Here is a 25,253-nt window from a genome sequence, read left to right as displayed (position 1 = left end):
TAGGAAAAGAATAATAAATACGAAAATTAGAGCGAATAAAACAAAATGTTGCTAAATGGACAAGAAAGTTTTATTTTTGTTTTATTGTTCTTATTTACTGTTCTTTTGACACGAAATTTGCCACATACATGTCTTTGCCGATTGTACACGTACTGACATTGTAAGAAATACCGGGTGAATTCAATATCAAATTATATTCCTACAACAACTTATTTGTAGATATGCGACAATAATTTTGGACATGAGTGTACGTTTTAATGGGTATAATAAAAGTTCTGTATCTGCGAGTGTATATCATTGATAACAAAGTGGCGTCTTTTTTTTTTTTTTCGAATTGCCCTTGTACCTTTCTGAAGAATCAACTGAATTATAATTAACAGAAATGTGTAAATAGCTGCAAGTGTTGGACAAATAATACATACTGCTGTATTTTTTTAGGAAAGTAAATCCCCAAATGGAAACCGTGGCAGGTAACGGGTTTGACATAGAATCTATATCAATGAACTCCTGAACCCGAATCTACCGCAACCAATAAGCAATCCTGATTACAAAAAGGGAAAACATGTCAGTCTGCTTAAGAGATTTGTAATGTTGGCTATAGAAAGATAAAGAAAGGACACCATAAGAATACCACATATATAAATAGATGTATTTTTGTATGTTCCACTATAACTCCGGAACGTCTGGAGCAATTTTAACTAAACTCGGTACGCTTATTACTTACAGTCTGGGAAAGAGTACTGATTGGTGACAGTTTCGATGCCCTTTAAGCCCACGTTCAGCCGTCAGTGACGGTATGATCCCCCTTGCACATCTAGAGAAAAAGGAGGGATATATATAAATAGATATATATATATAGGGTGGCCCCTTTTAATCTTTACACGGAAATATCTCGAAAACGGTTGATTAATGAACCGAACAAAAACTGAAATAAAAAATGCCATGGGGCACATCGAGTAGTATTGTAGCGGTGCGCCCTAGGGCCAGCCTTCATGGGAGCCCAGGGTCCAACTTTTAAAGTTTAAATGGAAACATAGGGCGAGTAATATCTTGTCCGATAAATCTTTGAAAACTAAAGAGCGCTGTGGTAAAAGATTTTTCATATCGGGCGAAATTTTCAAAATGGCCGCCAAGACATGATGCCTGTATCAGATAAAACGTCTAGTTCCACTCATATGAAAACGGTTGGAGATAAATGATCAGAACAAGAAGTAAAACAGGAAAATGCCACGGGATACATCGAATGATGTTATATCGGTCCCCCAAGGGTCGCCTTTCACTGGGGACCAGGGCCCACCTTTAAAAGTGTAAATAGAAACATGGGTCAAGTGATATCTCGTTCGATAGGTCTTTAAAAATTAAGAACACTGAGGCAAAAGATTTTTCATATGGGTCATTGTTTCCAAAATGGCCGCCAAGACATTTCGGTTAGTTAGAAATAAAGCACAACTTTTAATAACCATTTATAATATAGCTTTAACAAACTTAAGAGGCACTTCATGTTTGACATTTTTTCTTCGCCATGAGAATTAGAGGGGCGTAAAGTACAGTATGTTGGGTTTAGGAAGGGAGGTAAAGAAGATTGGGAACAACTGGTCTTCTAAGTTCAGTTTCATCTTAGAAAACGATGCCTTTAAACACTCTCCTATTCTGACACGATAGTAAATATAGATTACCAGCGTCAGTTACCCGCTTCACTGGGTTAAAAGAAGAATTTAAAAATGAAATCTTCGAGTTTTACGACCCACGATTATGCCGGTGAGGCTAAAGGAGACGGTGATGATGAGTAATGAATTAAATGGTGGAATGAAGAAAGTGGGAGGAAACGGGAGAACCCCGAGAAAACCCACGCACACAGTGTTTGTCCACCACAAAGTTCACTTGGCGGGGGCTGGGATCAAACCAGGGACCCCAAGCACCAGAGGTGAACGCTCTACCACTGAGCCATTGACAGAAACCTAGGAAATGTAATTAAAAATCATAAAATAATTAGTAATGTATATAAATGAAAATAAAATATTACTACTGTGAGCTGAATGTAGATTTAAATGGCATCGGAAGTGTCACTGTTTATCTCAGCGACCTCGCTAACTAGGGATTTGGCACTAATATCGGTCATTTTGACCATTTTAATATATTGCCCCCTCTCTTCCTCCTCTCCCAAGTGGCGGGGCTGAATTTAAATTTAAACGGCATTTGAAGTGTCACTGTTCATTTTAGCCATCCCGTAAACTATGAATTCGACACCAATATAGGCTATTTTCGATTATTTTGATATATCTTCCCCTCTTCTTAACCAACGTTGTACTCAGTGTTTCTTCCAGACATGTTTTTAGGGGGGCACTGTCTCCCCCCCGGAGGAGACCAAAATAGTACCAGCATTGCCTCCGGAATACGAAGTGTGCCCCACCGGAACATAGTTTCTGAAAGAAACACTGGTTGCACCTTCAAAGTAAAATAATAAAATCCATCTCAGGCCCGAACCTCATCTATGTTGAAAATTTTATCGAGATCGGTCAAGTGGTTTAAGAGTTATTAAGTTATAAACATAGCCACTTTCATTTTTATTTATATAGATAATAAACGAAAGTATATGAAATTTGCTCTATTAATCCTGAATAGTAGGTCTCATTTATATTTAAACTTACATTACGTCTATCTATACATCGTACAAACAGATTGGGAGTGTGGTAGCTCAGTGGTACCACTCCTGGCTCACTCTTGGTGCTTGGGATTCCTGATTCGATCCCAGCTCGTGCTAAGTGGGATTTCTGATGGAGAAAAAGCGTGTGTATTGGTTTTCTCAGGGTTCTCCCGTTTCCTACCAATATCTTCATTCCACCATTTTATTCATAATCATCATCGCCGTTTCCTTTTGCCTCGATGCATAATCGTACGGCATTAAAAAAAGCATGCAGACAAATTGTATGACTTGAAAGTAAAGAACAACCTAATTAAAGTTCACATAAACCTTCGCTTATTCTTGCAAGGAAAGGAGTCATTTGTCAATGAAACACCTTCGTTTTACTAGTGTTGTACGGGTACTTGTACATGAGTGTAATTGTTAGTACCTTGGCAGCAATAATGTGTTCAGTTTGTGTAGAGGAAGTTGAAATGTATTCCAAACAGAAGGAAGAGAAGATTGACTTGATCTACCCTTCATCTGTCATCTCCTTTTGTCTGAATCCAACTGTTCCAAATACTGACTCTTGGCAGTTGTTTCTTTTCCATTATGTAACATTTGGCATCCGGAGGAATTCTTAACTTGCTTTTTTTTTTCTCCCCTCCATTTTTCGTAGCAGTCTTTCTTCTCAGAAGGTCGTTCGCCTTCGGAGCTTAGTACTTACACACGTGCTATTGAATATTTCCGTTATGTTTACTACATCATCATTAAGTATTCTGCCATTATTGGTAGGTCATTTGCTGCAACTGAGAAGCTTCCATGCTCCATGGTCTTCCGCTAACCTCTTCGTCTTCATGTACGATTTTTCTGTTTTGATATCGTTCATTAATTACACTTTCCTTCACACCTTCTCCCTCTCTTTCCTGCCACCATACCCTCTAGCACGTTTCTCATGATACAATTCCTTCTTACCCACTGTCCCATTCAGTTTAGCATATAATCTAAAATTGTTCTTCAATCTCCCATTTTTACGATCCCTCTTATTCGTTTTCCCGTCGACCCAGCTAATTCTCTCTATTCTTCTCCACACCCACATTTCGAAAGCTTCCAGCCGTTTCTCATCATTTTTGCGTAATGTCCATTTTTCCGCCCCATACAGTACAATAATCCACACGAAGTATCTTATGAATATTTTTTCCCAACTCTTTATTCAAGGTCCCACAAAACAGTCGTTTTTTTTCCCTAAAGGCTTCTTTCGCCATTCTTATCCTTGCTTTATCATTATGTTTACTACAAAACATGAAATTATCCTTAAATTACTGTTATAGTAAACAGCACTTTAGTGTATTGTTTGACTATCAAGGATCCAGTGTTGCTGTTAACACAGGCTTGTGTTACCGATTTGATACAACAACTGTGTTGAGCGATATCAGAGAACCGGATGAATGGACGGAGGACCGCGGAAATAGAAACAGACAACGGTGGTCTTTCTATGAATACCATGTGTTTTTACTAACACCCCAGCCATAGTGAATATCATGACTACCACTTTAGTGCGTTGTTTCACCATCAAGGGTCCAGTGCTGCGGTTAACACAGGCCATTGTTAGCAATTGGACAAAAAGATTGTGTTGAGCGGTGTCACAGAACTGATGAACTAACGAAGACGCGCGGAACTAAGAACAGCGCAACGGTGATCTTTCTATGAATACCATGTGTTATTTATAACACCCCAGCTATGGTGAATATCATGACTACCATTTTAGTGTGTTGTTTCACCATCAAGGCTCCAGTGTTGCGGTTAACACCGGCCTGTGTTAGCGTTTTGACACAAATTTGGTGTTGATTTTAAGTCACGGAACTGGATGACAGAACGAAGGAGAGCGGAAATAGAAACAGTGCGACGGTGGTCTTTCTATGAACCATATGTTGTTAGTAACACCCTTCCATGCTGAACATAAAACATTGATTAAATGAACTATCCGTCAGTGGTAAAAAAAAAAATAAAAAACTTCATTGCTAAGAACAATGACTATTCAAAGATCACGTAATTTTAAGCATGTACATAATAAATATCTAAGTAACTGAGATCGAGAATTTGTGTTAGCATTGCTGTTTGGTATATCAATATATTAAATCATGATTATTCTTGTTTTAACTGTCAACTCACGCAGGAGACCGTTGCCCTTTCGTTTGATCTGTATTCCCCCTTCAGTGAACGCTCACTCACTGTAAACACGAAAGGACAACAGTCTCCTGCAAGAGTTAACAGTTAAAACAAGAATAACCAGAATTGAATATCGTTGATATTGCAAGCAGAAAGAGAAATGAGTACTTACGCACTTTTTGCCAAGTGTGCATTTTGACTTTTCTCGCCTTCTGTTGATAGCAGCATTCTTCACCAGTGCTGTTGTGGGTGTGATAAGACAGTGAGTCACAACTAGAGGAAAGAAACGAGCTTAAGAGCCTTGAGTGGACTAATCATTCATCCTACTTTATTTTACTTCACAACAACGAGTTTCCAGTTGAATTTGTGAACAAAATCCCTCCTAGAGTATGACGTCGTTCCCTAATATTTTGACCCCCTTCTGCTCAAAAACACAAAACACGCTCTTGTGTGTTATGGTATACTAAAGGAATAACTATTCCCAAAGTTTCAGATTTTTCCATCTAGGCCCATTCGAGATATTGGACAGTGGAATATGCCAAATTGGCATAATTCCCCAAATTTACGATTTTTCAGGCATTTGGGAGCAGCTACAGGTCTGCAAATTTTTGTGTATAAACTTATGACCCTGTACTACATGCACACTCAAATTGACGCCCTCTACGTCAGTTGTTTCCTCTTCCCAAACATGTCTTCAATTTCCAAAAATGTTGCTACTGTAGGCCCTGATTTCACCCCTTTCAACTAGTTTTAGGCAAAAATGTTAGGAGATCAAAGTTTTAGCTCTGCACAAGTTGGATACGTCCAACAATTTTCAAATTGCTAGGACAATACATGCTGAGATACTCAAAACAACGTAAACGCCTGAAATCGAGAAAACGCAAAATGGCGGCAGCCATTGAATCTTGTAAAAAGTATTAATTGTGGTTAGGAAGTACTCTTATATCTATTTAACATTTCTGAACAAATTAGATTTTTTGGAGATGGTCAAGCGGCACATGCTTGACCACTTAGAATGGATTGACTCTACTATGACAGTCTTACGTCTTTTATTGGGTTTTCAGCATTTTTTTAAAAGTTATTTCCGTAAAGTGAAGAATTTCAGATAACATTTTAGATGCATAACAGTGGAAGATAAAAATAATCATTATTTTATTAATTTGTTCCTATGCTTCTGTCGCTTGAATTTAGTCCGTTTTGTCTGAATTTTCCTTGGGGTTTGTCCTCTTGAATGTTGTTCTGCATTCGTAATAATCTGTTTGGTAATTTTAACAGAGGCTGTAAGAAGAATAACTATTTCTTCAAGTTTCATCATAAATTTTAGGTGTTATTCTCCTTGTTCTTCTCGGAAAAGTGAAGAAATACAGTTTTTTTTATCAGCTGTGTTATACACATCTACTTTGGTAAAAATAAATGTGATTTTTTTTTAAATACCTGCGGGCTAATGGAAAATTGCTTGACTCAGTTGCAAGAAAGCCGTTTGACATTGTAATTGAAACGAACATAAATTAAACTTAATTCGGTATAATATCAAATTAATTCACATCAAGATTTTATTCACTTTTTCAGTAGTTCAACTCTAACATGCTAAGAGTCGCAGTACGTAAAAGGTGCCACAGTCCACATCCTCAAGATATGTTTGGTCATATATTAAGTAAACAATGCAAGAGGATGCATAAGGCGACTCTTAAGGAGAAATCAGAAAAATCTCACTCAGGATGACGCCTCAAAATCCTTTTACACTTTCCCGACCCAGTGTCCTCGGCGTGAATCGAACCTGGGACCGCTCGAAGAAAAGATGATTTCGTTAGCTACTATGCTACTCGGGGCCACCTTCGAACACAAGGGACCATGGTGCTGGTAGTCCCTAACACTTCCGATTCTGCCGGTGGAACATTTCGTGTTCAGTGCTATCAAGGCACAGCCTTCACTTCCTTAAGTAGTATTAGTCAGACTGGTGTCCTGGGTAACAACGAAACATCGTCATTCAAATGGAGAGTATTTTGAAATTGGTAACAAAAATAATCCTATCCTTTCTCTATTTCTTCTCACTAAACCTAAAATTTTCTATATTCATGTATGTATCTGTGTGTGTCAAACCATTGCACTGAAAGATAATTACATGATCTATTAGAGTATAAAAGCATGAGAATCACAGAAACGAGAAGCCTACGTGTTTTTCTTATGAGAGGTTGTCAAAATTTAATCGAACAATCCTGTAAAATATGTAATGTATAGTGTAAGAGACGCTGCTGAGCGCAAACTATGTTTCGTTAAGTCATTCTAAATAGTAAGTGTTCAAATTCACTGCATTGTTTTTCAACATAGGAAGATGAATAAACATAAAATTAGACCAGTAAACATAAGACTTGGCAGCGAGATTAAGAAATGTCCCATCAGAAATCAAACAAATGAATAGTCAAGCTAGAGTAGAGTGGGCCTCATTAATCCACTATAAAATTTTTCAGTAATACTGTAGAGCAGATATTTAGGCTGATTCCAAATCATCAGGTTAGTCTAATCCCCGGGTCGAAGAAGCCGAATAAAAGTTTTGACCCAGGTGACCCCGGTGAGGCGTAATACCACTGATCTGGACATACCAATATCTCGATACTGATTTTCAGTGACGATGCTACCTTTTACTTCTTTGGATGGGAGGGAGAAGTCGGAGGAACAGAGAAAATTTTGGTTGGGTTGCTATGTTTTGTATACCGAAAAAGGATACCTTTATATTTCAATACAATACATGTCTGGGGAGCATACGTAGCCGTCTGGTGGGCGCCCGCCCCCCTTGCCCCTCTGACATTGTGGCTGCTGATACCCAATGGACGTTTCTTGGTATCTAAATAAACTGAATCTAAATGACTACATTTCGTATTCTTTATTTCCTTATTTCCAGATATGAGAATCACTGACCCTACTAACAGATATATCAAAATCAATTGGAAATAACCTTTTGGTCGTAATTATCCCTTACTTACCATAACCACAGTATCACACTAATATATATTTTTTAAAAAACCTGAAACTGTGCCATAAAGAATGGCAGTGTGTATGTGAAGATCTTCCACATATGTAACCACGTTAGGGTTGAAAGCATAAACTGTACAAGGTCTCTTCTTATAAATTTTACACGGTCATTTATCTCCTCTTTGTATCGCTATGCGTATCTAATGTGCCAGAAATAATAAGACAGCTGCATGCGATTCTTCTACGAATGCTGTTAATCACAAATTGGCCATCTTACATGTTTGTTCTTTGTTTCAAAAATGGCGAGATGCTGACACAACATGCCTTGTTTTGAGAAGCAGCAACACAACTATCTGTTATTTATGCGTCTCTAGACATGAATGTGTCGTTCTTTGACTCATAAAATAAAACTTGAAAACCATTGGTATCTGTATCAGAAATATTCTCAATTGGGGAAAAATAAATAAAAATAACGTAAAATGTTTGAATATTATTGTTAATTAATAAGAAAAAATGTCAAAAAATAAGATATTTACCAATTTCATAGATCCCATTGAGATAAAACAAGATATTTTAACCCTAAAATTGAATGTCGTAAAATTACATTGCACAGGAATAACAGACTGATAGAGGTGAAAATCCAAGACATGAAACTGTTTCCTCCTTCATTGGTAGCCATTTTCTCTCCTATTACCATAATGGCGAAATCGATGTCTACGCGAAAGCTTTACCAGCTACTGATTTTTTTTTTTTTTTTTTTTTTTTTTTTTTTAAGTTTCAGTTTGTATTATAGTATTCGCGCCGAGTCGTGAAGCTTGACCTAGGTCTGCCGAGCTCACCACCCAATAGAACGCAAGGGCGTGTTCCAGTCGTCAACCCCCACTAATCAAATTTTGTTAGTGTCGTCTCTCGCGCTATACGGAAAACATCTCACAAGAGTACAGTGTTGTCGGATTGGTGCCAAGTTCCGTTTTGTTAATTGTTTTTTGTTGCGTAATATTTTCGTTGTTACTCTTCGTCTTATTATTACCTTTTTAGAATAATTGTTACAGTGGTTATTGTTGTGCAGTGTTATTAATGGTAATTTTTACATGCTTTTTTTTTGGGGGGGGGGCAAGTTTGGCAGCGTTGTTGTTGAATTTCAGCAGTTTGACGTTTTTCTAAGTGTGCGCTCGGAAAGCGGCTCCACGAATTGTACCAAAGTTTTCCAATTTATCGGAGCTTAAAAAAAAAATCTATGATTGGTTTAGAGCCCAAGCTTCACGACTCGGCGGGAGTACTTATGTTTCTGAGTGTTTTTTAGCGATACTTTTTAGATTTTGTAATCGAAAGATCACTCTCAAGGAGAATTTATGAAACAAGAATTTTATGAATAATCAAAAAATGGATCATAAGATTACCATCTTGGCCAAAAGAATTAGGAGTGATAAAAAAATGCATCAAAAGATTTGATCTTATCCAATAATTAGTTTTGGTATCAAGGGCCACCAAATTTTTGAACGGCCCCTAAATCGAGTTTTCGTTCTTTTCACGGAATAAGCACATCTTACTAAGTTAAGTGATAGCTTGGATTTGGCTACACTATCTGTAGTTCTCCAGATATAAAGCGTACAAGAAAATGTTTGATTGAAATATATTGAACCATTGCTTTTTTCTTTTCTTTCTTTCTTTCTTTTTTTTCCTTCGGAAGAAGCACATCATACTGAGTTAAGTGATAGTTTGGGTTTGGCTACAGTATATGTAGTTTTCCAGATATAAAGCCTACAAGAAAATTTTTGGTTGAATGAAAATATATTGGATTTTTTGAATCAAGGGCCATAAAATATTTGAATGGCCCCTAAATTGTGTTTTCGTTTTTTTTACGGAATAAGCATGTCATACTGAGTTAAGTGATTGTTTGGGTTTAACTACACTATATGTAGTTCTACAGATATAAAGCGTACAAGAAAATTTTTGCCTGAATGAAATAATTGTATTTTTTTGGATCAGTTGCCACAAAATTTTTGAACGGCTCTGAAACTTTTTTTTTTTTCGGAATAAGCACATCTTACTAAATTAAGTGATAGTTTAGGTTTGGCCGCACTATATATAGTTCTCCAGATATAAGGCCTACAAGAAAGTCTTTGCCCGAAATATATTGGATCTTTTGATCCAAAAAGTGTGAAGTACGTTTGTTTTAAGAAGAGAAGTTTAGGATCATTGTTTACTTTTGCAATTAATGGGTACTCACTGCAAAATGGAATCGTAGTTATAGTGACTCTCATTTCCTGTTTGACATATATTTTTGAACGATATTTCTTTCAGCAGGCCTTCGGTGCGGGCGCACCCGAGTTCGATTCCCGATGGGGGCACTCGGTCGAAAAAGTGTAAAAAGCTTTTTCAGGCCAGCTACCCTGAATGAGGTTTTCCTGTGTTTTCCTCATTCACACCAAGCAAATGCCGGGGTGGTACCTAACACATAGGTCCCAGGCCGCTTCCTTCCTTCCCCAATCCTTTCTTCCTTCCCTTTTCCCGGGTAGTGTGCTCGCCAATGGAAGTCATCCCTTCTACGCGACGGGCTAATATGCCCTTACATACCGAAAGCCTAGAAATTAAATCCTAAATCTTATTTTTCACCAGTAAAAATATGATTAAACTGGAAAATGACGTAGTCTAAGAATCATTTCAGTGAAACATTTCATGACGTCATATTTAAATCAGCCAAGGCGCATCGGGTGCTGCAGTGAACAATTTGGGGAATTGCGTTAGAATAGTTTCTTATAAATAACTAAGACTATAACCAAAAAAAATATGGAAAAGAATTTGCCTAAAAAGAGAACAAGATCATCTATTAAAATTGCTTTAAAATGAATAGAATTTTGCTTTTACGCATGTGAATATGATAATTTCTGACCCCCAATATATATACGGTTATATTTAAAGTTATTTTTTTCTGAAACTGTTGAAATGTTGGTGTACAAAAAAAAAATTAACATAATAGTAATCTATTCTTTTCCTTTCCTTGTATTTTTCAGATGCAAGAAGTTGTCATACCTGTGACAAAGTTCTCTCCGAATTGGAAAAAATCGACGATGAAACAGATTCATTTGGAGTGGACTTTGTCAAAATCAACGACAAACGTCTCGCGAAGCAGTATGGCGTTACGAAATTTCCAGCCCTCACCTACTTTAGAGAGAAAGAGCCAATCATCTATGAAGGTAAGTGCATTGTTTTACGGCTAGTGTTATATATATATATATATATATATATATATATATATATATATATATATATATATATATATATATATATATACAGAACGTTAATGAACTATACCGACGAACTGTAGGAGCTGCTTCCTTACATCAAAATAAGAGAAAAAGTTCATATGGACATGTGGGGAAAAGTGCATAGTTTCAGAGCTAGGGCTGTCCAAAATCGCGAAAAAGTCAAATTTCAAGAGGACCTATTTCGAATTCGAGAAACTGTGGATGGTGGTCCTTATCAGCGTAAAGAAAGTCACACATACGAAATCCAAAAATGCATATTTCATTAATGTTCAATGGGTGTACAGAATATTACATACAGGGTGAAATTCTCAGACATGCCATCAACCGAATTTTGAGACATGCTCTGCTTTTATGGTTGGTCCAAAGTAGACAAACGATAGGTTTTGATAGCAGTGAACGCGGAATCCCTTGGCGCGATGTCGGAAATGCTAAGGATCGTCAGTATCACGGTCTCTCGTACTCGGGAAAACGCATGCTGTAATGTTTTCTTTCACGCTTATAAGGGAAGAAAGCATGAAATATACCGAGACGAAATACATCGCATCACACGTTATTCCGAACACAAAAAAGCGTGAAGCTACCGGTTCTTAACACTTCCGACTTTCCTCCGAAGCATTGGATGTCCATTGTTGTCAAGGCTTACCTCCTGCTTACTTTGGACCCTCCTTGAAATCAGGGTATATCTGAAAACTCTATTAAGAGCATGTGTAAGAATTACACCCTGTACGGAATGCCCTGTACACTTATTGAAAATTGACGAATTATAAACTTTTGGATTGTGTATGCGTAGCTTCCTTTACGCTGATAAGGACCACCATTCATGGTTTCTGGAATTCGAAATAGGACCTGTTGAAACTTGGCTTTTTCGCGATTTTGGACAGCTCTAGCTCTGAAACTATGCAATTTTCGCCATAGGTCCATATGAACTTTTTCTCTTATTTTGATGTGAGGAATCACCTCTTACAGTTTGCCGGTCTAGTTCATTAACACCCTGTATATATATATATATATATATATATATATATATATATATATATATATATATATATATATATATATATATATATATATATATATATATATATATAATGCTCTAAAAATTGTGCCCACGAACAACAGTGCACCATTCCTCAGGTCAAAATAAAGAGAAAATGCTATATAACTGTATACTCTGTGGAGCCTTCTTCAGTCGCTATGGGAAATACAAAAATTCACAATGTGACAACGTCGCAGATTAACTTGGAACCATTATCATTAATCTACGTACGATTACATCAAGCAGTTACCTCGACTGTTATGCCAATAAGTGGTGCTAATGCAAACGTCTATCAACTTTAACTGCCATCTGGAAAGAACTGGTGTCTAAATATTTGATGGATTTGATATCTACTTTATGGTTCTTTATCTCGACGTTGCCACATAGTGCAAGTCGCGTCTCCAGACGAAGATCTGAAAGATATTCCGTGGACGCCAACTCTATGACTCGAATAAAGATCTGTGAAGCTCTCTGTGTTCAAGGGCGCCGATTTCTCTGTAAATTTAAGGGGGCCCATTCAGATGCAGAAGGCATGTATGAGGATTTTAAGACAAATTGCATTCAAATTATGCCAAATATTATATATTCTAAAATACAATAAGGGGGGGCACATCAGCTTTGTGGGCCCGGGCCCACTCGCCCCCTCCAGGATCGGCGCCCTTGTCTGTGTTACATAATATGTTGGCACAATCCCTTAGGCGAGAACAATATATTAAACAGTATACTAGTTAAAAATAACCTGAATTTTGAATAACAGTTTATACATAAAAATATATTCACTATAATAACTTCATTTGACAGTGCTGCCACCTAGTGGCCACTAAATATTTTAATAATGAAAAATCTGAAAGAAAAGTGCTGACCTTTCATTTAAGCCTCAGAGGCTTATCTTTTCATAATGAGAAATGAAAAACAAAAAAGCTAAAACCAAGTAATTAAAATATCATTCAAGCTGATTGAGGCATATCACGAATGAATATACATAACACGCTGTGAGAATTCATAAAATATTAAAAAGCTTTCGGTGTGAGCGGTCCCGGGTTCGATTCCCGGTGGGGTCACTCGGTCGAAAAAGTGTATAAAGCTTTTTCTAGACTAGCCATCCTGAATGAAATTGTCTTGGGTTTTCCTCATTCACATCCAGCAAATGCCGAAGTGGTACCTAACATATCTTCAACTTTTATTAAAGCAGCTGCTTAATAAAAAATGGTGGTCACGAGCCTCAAAGGCTCGCCTTCTCATTTCTAGGATTAATAATTATGTACGTACAGAAAACCACTTCTCACTATGTATTACCGTTTTTACTCTACAGCGCCCTACCTTAAAACCGGAAGTGATTTTTTCTGCAACTTCTGAGTTGAGAGAGAAGGCGATACCAGGCACGTAGCCAGGATTTCGAAATAGGGGGGGGGGGGTCCGTGACGAAATACTGTGGTTACACACCAGGGGATCGATCAATCTAAACTATTTTACTGGCAACATAGCCATATTGGTCTTTTAGGACAATAAAATGAGGATATGTTAGTATTTTAAGAAGAAAAACTATGAAGAAATCTTGAGTAAAAGAAAATAAAGAAGTACGGTATTGAAAAAGATATAGACTTCCGAGGTCATTCGAACTCGGTTCTACTTGTCTTCTTTTTTCTTCTTTTTCTTATCTTCGTTTAATGCCATCAAGGATAGCAACGAGATACTCTTTCAGGAGTAAAGACATCCTATAAAATGGATTAGAGGTGCCGCGAAATTCAAAATGGCTCATATTATTGGTGATTCTGGGCATTTCTTAAGTTCTACCTGAGACTCTATGTTATCCATGCAGATAGATGGAATTCGGAATGTTTTGTTACAATAATACCAATTTTCACTCCCCCCCCCCCCCCCCGGTTTCATCCATACAAAGCTCCTCATAAGAAAGAGTAACTAAACACTTGCTGTAGCTTTATATTTTTGACGCTGATTCATCTTTTTCTCGTTTCTTTTTGTTTCATCCTTCCTTAATATTTTTCATTTCTGGATCCGAAGAAGGGGGGTCCGTACCTCCCGGACCCACCCCTTGGCTACATGCCTGGCGATACCTATTGTTAGATACTAAATCGGTTTTGAAGAAAAACGCTTCTCGCTATCTGTTATCTATTTTGTTTTATGTAGATCAATATTGAAATCGAAGTTGTGGAAGATGGCTATTACTTCTGGTTTTAGTAAAGAGTTAAGGACAGAGCTGAAATATATTATCGGGACACTTAATCTCGATTGCAAGAAACCGCTTCTCCCTATTTGTTCTCGTTTTTGCTCTATAGTGATCAACGTTAAAACCGGAAATGATACATTTCTACCGCTTCCTGTTTGTGTAGAGAATTAAATGCTCAGATGTAAACAATTCTTGGGACACTGAATCCATATCAATATATTTTATCTTGTTATCTGTAACGTTTATTACTATGATACTTATTGATAGTCGGACGAACGCATAGTCGTTCTATAAGACTCTTTAAGTTTCTATGGAGACACGGTGGCTCTTTGGTAGAGCACTTATCTCTGGTGCATTGGATCTTTGTTCGATCCCCGGCCAAGTAAGCTTGTGGTGGGAAGCTTTTTTCGGGGTACTTCTGTTTTCTCTCACATCCTCATTCCACTAATTCTTAAATACTCATTCACTTGCTTTAATCATCATATCTCTTAGCGTAAAGCATATAATTGTGGAACTTTAAACTGAAAGATTTTATTTGCAAATATTTCGAGTTTCGATAGTTTTGCATAGCAGTTTAGAAGTCTAAAAATTGCCGCGGAGTAATTTTAAAGATGTAACATTACACTTTAACCTTAATTAACAACAACAAAACTCATAACTTATGAATTTTCAATGTGAGTCCCGATTTGTCACCCAACATACATCTAACCTGTAAGCTAGTTTCTTCCATACTTCACTCAACATGTTTGAAGTAATGGCAGCAACAGGTCCTCGAATCTTGTCTCTCAACTTAGTCAGGTTAGGAAGCAGTGGAGGCACGTATCCCAAATTAAAAAATCGAATGGGTGAGATCCGGTGATATTGGAGGCCGGAGATAAGCCGTGTCATGGGGATCATGGCGACCAATCCCGCGTTCAGTGATATCACTCAAGAAATCTTGTACACTGTGATGCCAATGTGCAGATGCGCCAACTTGTTGCTAAAGGAAGTTATTTGGTTTATCTTGCATTCTCGAGGCATTTTCAAATAAATCATTCTAGTTACGGCATCATCAGTGAAGAAGTACGGCTTAAACTTTTCGTCGAGAAAGAGCACAGAACACATTAATTTTTAGTGTGTCTCATTCGCATTGTAAGGGTTCATGAGGCTTTTCAGACCCCCAGATTCTGAAATTGTGCGTGTTAACCTTGTTACTAAGATGAAATGTTGATTTATTACTGAACACAACCCGATCAAGAAAGTCATCATTTTCCTGCTGCAACATTTTAGTTGCGAAGTTGGAGCGTACAGCTTAGTCAGCAGGATTTAAAGTCTGTAAAGCTTGTGTCTTCTTACGGTCTTCCATGCTGTTATCACTGACATTGCAAGTTCACGATTGTTCTTCCTAACATATTTTTTTAGGACTTCGAAGAAAGACACGCTCAATATTCTCATCAGACACTCTTGGTGGTCCCGTACTTTTAACCTTAAACAGACAGCCAATCGTTTGAAACTGGCTATCCCATCGACGAATGGTGTTGGTATTTGAGGGATCACGATTAAATTCCTTACGAAACGCACTTTAAACTGTAATAACTGATTCGCAACTAGGAAACTGCAAAATGCCCTCTGTTGAGGAGTCGCCATCTTTGTTACTGTCGCTGCCAAGCGGAAACAAGGAAAAGCTATCTGCGCGCATGAGTACAACTAAAACTCTTTCTTGATTTTTTCTTTGAGCCTAAAATAATTTTGTATACCTCACCGAAGTGATAATATAAAGAAATTAAACTGCTATATTCATTTATATACACTCAGTACATCGTTATCTTATTCTTCAGATGTTTGTTATTAAATTCGTGTTACACTTCTTTATACTTGGATGAGACTTCGTAAACTTGAAAAGAACATTAAACCCGGGCCTCGTCTTGAAACCAAAAAGAAAAGCGAGAAGCTTGGCTTTGTGTTATTTCGACAAGCTGGCGTGGCTGTCTTCAATGCTACGATCTTCTTGTTTTGCGAAAGGAATAGAAAGATTTATGACCACTGAGAACGTAGCTGTTGTAATTTCAAGATTCTTAGCCTACAGGAAACAAACAAAAATGCGAATTTCCATCATTTGTAGTAGAGAAGTTATAAATATTCAGTTGGTTTGAAATAAACTAATCATTTATTTTTGTGCAGTAGTGCATGTTTTTTTTTTTTTTATAAATGAGTATTTTGACTATTTTTTTTTCTAGTAATTTAGTAAAACATTATAATTCCACATAGTTTTCATAGACGTATAGGGTCTATAATTAATTAACACTTTTACCTTTGCGCTTATATAGTTATGCAAATTCAACCTTCCCGTCTGTTTAGTGTTTTTTAAGATGTATATGAGGTAGTAAAGAAAACACAGACATGCCAATTATATAGAAAATAAGTATTTAGAAATTCTATTTTACGGTAAATAGAGACATTTATTGGTATTATTAAGTGGAATTGCTACAATATTGTTTCAAAAAATCCTCTTACACTTACACCAAATAAGTGTTTACAACCGTAGTACGAAAAAAGTGCAAAACTTGTTTATTATTGCTACCAATAGACAAGGGCGCCGATCTTGGGGGCCGAGGGAGCCTGTGTCCCCACCCCCACAAAGCTCATGTGGGCCCCCGCATTGTATTTATGAATATACAATATTTTGCATTTGTAATTTGAATGCAATTTGTCTTAAAACCCTCATATATATATGCCTTCTGCATCTGAATGCCCCCCCCCCCAATTTACAGAAAAAGTCAGCGCCCTTGCCAATAGGTGAAATTGCTTCAATATTTACTATTTGTTCTTCATTCTTTTATTTTCCTTCATGCCTTACTACAAAAGGAAATGTAAAGCTATATTAGTACAGGATATTCATTTATGATTGTCTGCGGAAAACAACAAAACTGTTAACAGTTCTCGTATACAGGGTGTTTCAAAACAACACCGACAACGTTTGAGAGGTGATTCCTGACACCAAGATAAAACAAAAAAACTATAGACTAACCTGGGTGCACAAATGCTTCCTTTCGGAGTTATAGGCTGTCGAAAACATGGAAAAAATGAACTTTAAAAGGTCCATAGCTCCAAACTATGAGGCCTACCGTAGTCGGATCAAGACTTCACTTAGGAACTAATATATGCGCTATCCAAATTTCATAATCCTGCGCTACTTCCGCAACAATTTTTATAGAGGTAACTGGTGAGTACTTTGAATTATATGCCTGTAGCCAAACTCCTTCTACAAAAATTGTTGCGAGAGTAGTTTAGGATTCTGAAACATGTATTTTTAGATAGTGCACATATTAATTTCTAAGTGAAGTCTTAACCCGACTACGGTAGGTGCCATAGTTTTGGAGCTAATGGACCTTTGAAATTCATTTTTTTCATGCTTTCGGCAGCCTATAACTCCGAAAGGAAGCGTTTGTGCACCCAGGTTGGTCTATACTTTTTGTCTTATCTTGGTATCAGGAATTACCTCTCAAACGTTGTCGGTGTTGTTTTGAAACATCTTGTATAAGATAATTTCATCGCTTGATGTCAAGCAAATAATGTTTTCGTTTAGATGTGAGCTTGAATGTTTTCTATAGGGAATCAACCACCAATAGTGATGCTAACCCATGGAAAAACTCCATTCTTGAAAAGAGATGAAGGGATTTTTTAAAATCGAAATTGGTAACATATGGGATTTTTCACGTATATCAAATATACACAATAAAATTTTCCAAAGGCAAAAATTAGACTCGATGAGCCATTAATAAGCGTGAAATCAGGGTTATCAAATATTAACCGATTTTTTTTTTTTTTTTTTTTTTAAATTAGGAAAATTTATTCTACTGAAAAAGTGTTTTGTGAAGTGTCTGATACACAAAAATCAACCGCCAAGGAATGAAAATTGTACTCTGTCAGTGTAACGGAAGAAAATAGTAAAATAATCAACGAGTGAATGAAGAAAAGAAGAAAATTTCAAACAATAAACAAATAATTTCCAAAACGTTCCACATAAAATGTATGAAGAGCGAAATTAGTATCGTTAGACTCACAAGTAAACCTTACGTTTGGATGAATCGAGTTGCTGACTGAGACACATATGAGAAAGTAGTACTAAATGTGGTCAGTATTTCAGTGAAGTTGTAGGTGCGAAGCTCCAGGGGCTTAGGAGATACAGCTACCAGAACATCACATGGAAGTACAGAATAGTCTTCATACAGTTGGAGGTAAAAGCCCTGTAAGACCTCTTGTAACGACAAAAAGTGAATAACAAATATATGGGTACATATTGGGACTAGAGGAAAGTCATATAGTAAGGGTATACCTGACGGCGGCCATTTTAAAATCCGCCATTTTGAATTAAGGTTAAGTTTTTAAAATAGGAATAGGGTCATGTGATACATGATTTAAGGCGCAAATTTAATCAGAAGAATAATGGTGACGTTAGTTTTGATTTACACGCAATTGGTAAAAAGTTACAGGGAAATTAAATATTGTTGCAGCATATGTATTAGTCCTTTACCCCACCTTGTAAATTTTTTGTTAATGATGATAATTAAATAAAAAGCAGGTGGATAAATATTAGGTCTATGGTAAGGGTTGCCTTGATGGCGGCCATGTTCAAATCCGCCATTTTGAATCAGACAAAAGTTTTAAACAAAACGCATAACAGTGACACCTTATTAATAGCAAATTTTACCATAAATCCAACGGTATAACCATTTTTGCTTTATCATTAATCAGCACAAAATTAAATGGGAATAGATTAATGCAATAGATGACTTCGGGCTAGAAGTTAATCAGAAATACAATGGTGGCGTTACAATGTTAGTTGCTTGATGCTGTACTTGCACGCCATTTCGTTGTTTTTCTTGTATCCTGTTCACATCTATTTCTCGCTGCAACAATATTTAATTTTCCTGTAACTTTTTACCAATTGTGTGTAAATCAAAATTAACGTCACCATTGTTCTTCTGATTAGATTTGCGCCTTAAATTATGTATCACATGACTCTATTCCTATTTTAAAAACTTAACCTTAATTCAAAATGGCGGATTTCAAGATGACCGCCGTCAGGTATACCCTTACTATATGACTTCCCCCTAGTCCTAATATGTACCCATATATTTGTTATTCACCTTTTGTCGTTACAGAGCTTTTACCTCCAACTGTATGAAGACTATTCTGTACTTCCATGTGATGTTCTGGTAGCTGTATCTCCTAAACCCCTGGAGCTTCGCACCTACAACTTCACTGAAATACTGACCACATTTAGTACTACTTTCTCATATGTGTCTCAGTCAGCAATTCAATTCACCCAAACGTAAGTTTTACTTGTCAGTATGAGGCGATCGCAGCAAGTCGTGATAACACTCCACTTTTGACTCCCTCCCCTCCAAATAAAAGTTTGTTCTCCTTTAAGGAATTCAAATCAGCCATGTTCAAATGTTATTCACAAACTGTCTTGTATAGGAGGATAGACCGAACAGTTTCATACTTTATTACTGTATTATTATTATTATTATTATTATTATTATTATTATTATTATTATTATTATTATTATTATTATTATTATTATTATTATCTTGTAATTAGTATAACGTGGGGTATTCAAAACCAAAATGGGACTTTCTGACTGTCGAGAAGGGGTTTTATAACTTTTCACGTTGGCAACACTGACCACCACCCGCAGAAGGTATCTCAAAGATAATAGTTGTACCCGAGCTAGAGTTGAGCTTCGTTTGTTTCTATTTAAGAGGTGCTTCTAGTCCTAATCAGACTTCGGATTGAAAGTTTTAAACTGATGTGTTTCATCCATATTTTATTTAGCTGAGTGCTGACGGGTGTTTCAAAGGCAATTTACTGTCTTTATTAGCATAGTTCTCCGTGTGGCTCTTATAACAATGGCAGTTGTTAGCTGCCTTTGAAATATCCTTCAGTTCAAATAAATAAATAAAAAGATAGAATACTAAGAGCTTAATTTACTCTCCAGTAAAACTTGATAATTTATGCAGTTGTCAACCTTTGTAATATTGCCACTTAACAACTTCAGGATTCTGTGGTGTATATTTATGTGTAATACGATTCACAGTGTTACTATCTACACGAAAATTACGCAATATTGACAATTTTCTACGACGCACTACGCCGTGAATTTACATTAATGTTGGAAATTGCTACAATGAACCCTTTCCAGAATCTGCCCAGTTTCGGTGGCATCAGACTATGCTTGACCATACTGTTGGACTACGCGACTGAGATACTATTGCTATCTCGTGGTAATCGTACGGCGATAAGTTACGGCGCATGAGCGGTACAGTTGCACATTATCTTTCGACTCAATATAAATGAATCAACCTCTGTTTATATTTAAATGTCTTCGCTAGTTGGCAGATTTATGTTAAGGTTGAAAAATTGAAACTACGATGGCTGTAAAATTCAATCTTCTGTTAGAAAGAAAAATGGCAGCTTTGCAACATTTACAAGGGAGCTGCTCTAGGAAAAATATAAGTTTACAAATTACAAGTTATTTTTTGCCCTTCGGAAATGGTGCATTGTCAGTCGCAGACTAACCTTGCTCAAAGCAACCCTCGGATGAAAACACCACTATAATTCGTGAACTGAATTGGAGACCTTCACAGAGCAATTGACGATCTTATTTCAGTCTGGAGTTCCTATCAACAGAGCAAGAGTGGCAAATTAAAAAAAAAAAAAAAAAAAAGTTGCAGCAAAAATTCTTACCTTGAGTTAAAAAACCTCTTTCAACCGAAATAGATATTGTTAAGTTTATCAAGCCACCACCATATTTACCCCTCCTCGCTCCGTACAACTTCATTACATTATATATATATAGACCCTATATTACAGAGATGAATATCGAAAAGAATATACGACGGAAGCCACTTTAGCAAGTTTCAAGAATACTGCGTAAAGGAGAAAATACCGTGCATTGCGTTTAATGGACATTTTGAAAGAGATTCAATTTATAACCCTTAAAAATACTTTTCGACTTCCAAACTATGCTATGTGTACATGTCGGAAGCCTTATACAACAGCCCTGTTCGTATGTCCTTCTGTCGACAGATATCAGAGCGAAAACGGAAAGAGATATCAACAAGCGCTTTTCTTGCAATCGATTCAGTGTCCCAAGAATAGATTCCATCTCTGCCGTTAAATCTTCTATTTAAACCGGAAGATGTTCAAATTAATCATTTCAACGTTTATCGACATAGAACAAAAACTGTAACAGATAGCAAAAAGATGTTTCTTGCAATCGATTCAGTGTCCCAAGAATAGATTCCATCTCTGCCGTTAATCTTCTATTTAAACCGGAAGTTGTTCAAATTAATCATTTCAACGTTTATCGACACAGAACAAAAACTGTAACAGATAGCAAAAAGATGTTTCTTGCAATCGATTCAGTGTCCCAAGAATAGATTCCATCTCTGCCCTTAATCTTCTATTTAAACCGGAAGTTGTTCAAATTAATCATTTCAACGTTTATCGACATAGAACAAAAACTGTAACAGATAGCAAAAAGATGTTTCTTGCAATCGATTCAGTGTCCCAAGAATAGATTCCATCTCTGCCGTTAATCTTCTATTTAAACCGGAAGTTGTTCAAATTAATCATTTCAACGTTTATCGACATAGAACAAAAACTGTAACAGATAGCAAAAAGATGTTTCTTGCAATCGATTCAGTGTCCCAAGAATAGATTCCATCTCTGCCGTTAATCTTCTATTTAAACCGGAAGTTGTTCAAATTAATCATTTCAACGTTTATCGACATAGAACAAAAACTGTAACAGATAGCAAAAAGATGTTTCTTGCAATCGATTCAGTGTCCCAAGAATAGATTCCATCTCTGCCGTTAATCTTCTATTTAAACCGGAAGTTGTTCAAATTAATCATTTCAACGTTTATCGACATAGAACAAAAACTGTAGCAGATAGCAAAAAGATGTTTCTTGCAATCGATTCAGTGTCCCAAGAATAGATTCCATCTCTGCCGTTAATCTTCTATTTAAACCGGAAGTTGTTCAAATTAATCATTTCAACGTTTATCGACATAGAACAAAAACTGTAACAGATAGCAAAAAGATGTTTCTTGCAATCGATTCAGTGTCCCAAGAATAGATTCCATCTCTGCCGTTAATCTTCTATTTAAACCGGAAGTTGTTCAAATTAATCATTTCAACGTTTATCGACATAGAACAAAAACTGTAACAGATAGCAAAAAGATGTTTCTTGCAATCGATTCAGTGTCCCAAGAATAGATTCCATCTCTGCCGTTAATCTTCTATTTAAACCGGAAGTTGTTCAAATTAATCATTTCAACGTTTATCGACATAGAACAAAAACTGTAACAGATAGCAAAAAGATGTTTCTTGCAATCGATTCAGTGTCCCAAGAATAGATTCCATCTCTGCCGTTAATCTTCTATTTAAACCGGAAGTTGTTCAAATTAATCATTTCAACGTTTATCGACATAGAACAAAAACTGTAACAGATAGCAAAAAGATGTTTCTTGCAATCGATTCAGTGTCCCAAGATTAGGTTCCATCTCTGCCGTTAATCTTCTATTTAAACCGGAAGTTGTTCAAATTAATCATTTCAACGTTTATCGACATAGAACAAAAACTGTAACAGATAGCAAAAAGATGTTTCTTGCAATCGATTCAGTGTCCCAAGAATAGATTCCATCTCTGCCGTTAATCTTCTATTTAAACCGGAAGTTGTTCAAATTAATCATTTCAACGTTTATCGACATAGAACAAAAACTGTAACAGATAGCAAAAAGATGTTTCTTGCAATCGATTCAGTGTCCCAAGAATAGATTCCATCTCTGCCGTTAATCTTCTATTTAAACCGGAAGTTGTTCAAATTAATCATTTCAACGTTTATCGACATAGAACAAAAACTGTAACAGATAGCAAAAAGATGTTTCTTGCAATCGATTCAGTGTCCCAAGAATAGATTCCATCTCTGCCGTTAATCTTCTATTTAAACCGGAAGTTGTTCAAATTAATCATTTCAACGTTTATCGACATAGAACAAAAACTGTAACAGATAGCAAAAAGATGTTTCTTGCAATCGATTCAGTGTCCCAAGATTAGGTTCCATCTTACCTGTTAACCTTTTACTGAAACCGTAAGTGATATAAATCAACTGTTTCCGGTTTCAACGTTGATCGCTGTAGAATAAGAACGTACATAATAGATAGCGACTAGCGATTTTCTGAAATCTATTTTCATTGTCTCAAAGGAGAACACTATCTCCACCCTTATTACTCTACTGAAAACGAAAGCAGTAAATTTTACTAGAACTTCCGGTTTCAATGTTTATAGCCATAGAACAAAAACGGTAAGAGATACTATTTTCACCCGTAATAGTACGGAAACCAAAAATGGTATAAATAAATTAGTATTTCCGCTTTCAATATTGGTTTCCATAGAGCGAAAAAGGGTAAGAGATATCGAGATAGATTTTGCTTGAAGTGAAGGTTAAAACTCTCAACCAACAAGTAGTTTCACGTTTTACATTAGTATATTACTGAACTACTGATTAAGATGTATTTGTATATCTCAGACTGGGGCAATTGCTACCCTCTGAACCCTATAAATGACGCCTCTGATTGAACTAGTGGTTCTAGCTAATCTCGGGATTTGTAGAACATCTCTTCTACCTTAATATATACAAGTGAAACAATTTCGTAATACCAAAAACTTACAAAATTCGTTACTCTCAATAATTAACTTTTAAGAACCAAATTGCTTTCGCCTAATCAGTATTAAGTTCATCATATCCCCAACATTCAATATCTTGAACCAGCATAAAAAAATTAATTAATTAAAAAGCCGTTGGCAACCATGGTAAGTGAATAATTTGTCAGACTTCCTAAGATAAATATCATTAAAAAAAAACGTTGGTCTAAAGCCAAGCAGCCATCACGAGGAAATTATACTCCGCTTGATTTATTATTTCTTCAGTCACGTGGAAAGGTCTACAAAAGCCAACAGCTTGGAGGCTATTGGTTGCTAAATCATCATATTTTCATGGTTGCTAATAAACGTACGCTAATATTTACATATTCGAACATTAATGACACTTCATCACAGAAGCCAGCGTCACTCAGCTCTGCTTCCATAAAATTATTTCTGACATCCTAGATAACTTTGTTTAGCTATTGTATTTACAAAAATAGGTTAACTTAAGCGTGAGTAGTTTTGTATTATATTCGATTTTAAAACATGATAATAAAAAGTGTATGAGACTATGTAGGTCACATCGACTATACGAGGATTCTATATCTTAAAACAGGAATGCAAATAACCACTCGCCTACTCTCCCGGGGCGAGTGCTTCATCGGTGCGGGCGAGTATTTAATATCATACCGAAGATAAGTAAATGATTTCTATTGTGAGATGTGGGCTAGTAGCTATTTTCTCTCGGGCTAGTACAATTTTGTTGCTTATTTGCATTCCTGTCTTACAATAAAACTGGTAAACGTATTCTTTAAGATTCGTTCTTAATTTCTCAGCGAGGTCCTTTCTTCAGTACAGGCGTTTTGAATTATGTGATTGTTCTGAAGAATTTACAAAGAAACTATATTTTAAAGTATTGAGATCACAAATCACGTAGGTTTTAATGTTGCCACTATAGTGTGATAAAACATAAAAGACCGAGGTAACTTCCCTTGTCTACACCAGGTGATAGATGCAATACAAAAAGATTTGGAATATCAAAGCATTAAATAATTAAATAAACAAATATACTTTCGTAAAGGCAGTAAAGAATATATATATATATATATATATATATATACCCTCCCATAGGTCTCTAGGCTTTACATAAGCAAGAATAGGAATAGCGAAAAAAGCCTTTAGGTGGAAAAAAAAAGTATGTTTTGTGGGACTTTGAATAAATAAAGAGTTGAGAAAAAGGCTCATAAAATACTCCGTATGGACAGAAAATACCTTATGGGGCAGAAACATGAACAGTACGCAAAA

The 25,253-nt window shown here is 36.3% G+C and overlaps 1 protein-coding gene across 4 annotated transcripts in view; it reads left to right on the top strand.

Moving 5' to 3' along the window:
• hlk (hulk) overlaps nucleotides 1-25,253 on the top strand; it is a 266,967-nt gene that overhangs the window by 55,400 nt on the left and 186,314 nt on the right. For all 4 annotated transcript variants that reach the window (XM_081729126.1, XM_081729125.1, XM_081729128.1 and 1 more), the window contains exon 2: nucleotides 10,774-10,956. In XM_081729126.1, the coding sequence (XP_081585252.1) occupies nucleotides 10,774-10,956 (183 nt within the window). The remainder of the gene's footprint in view (nucleotides 1-10,773; nucleotides 10,957-25,253) is intronic.

The sequence above is a fragment of the Thermobia domestica genome, chromosome 10, assembly GCF_964235325.1.
Source record: "Thermobia domestica chromosome 10, izTheDome1.hap1.1, whole genome shotgun sequence".
In the NCBI taxonomy this organism is placed as follows: Eukaryota; Metazoa; Arthropoda; class Insecta; order Zygentoma; family Lepismatidae; genus Thermobia; species Thermobia domestica.
Note: the sequence above shows the minus strand (reverse complement) of the source record. Positions and strands in the feature narration are given on the sequence as shown.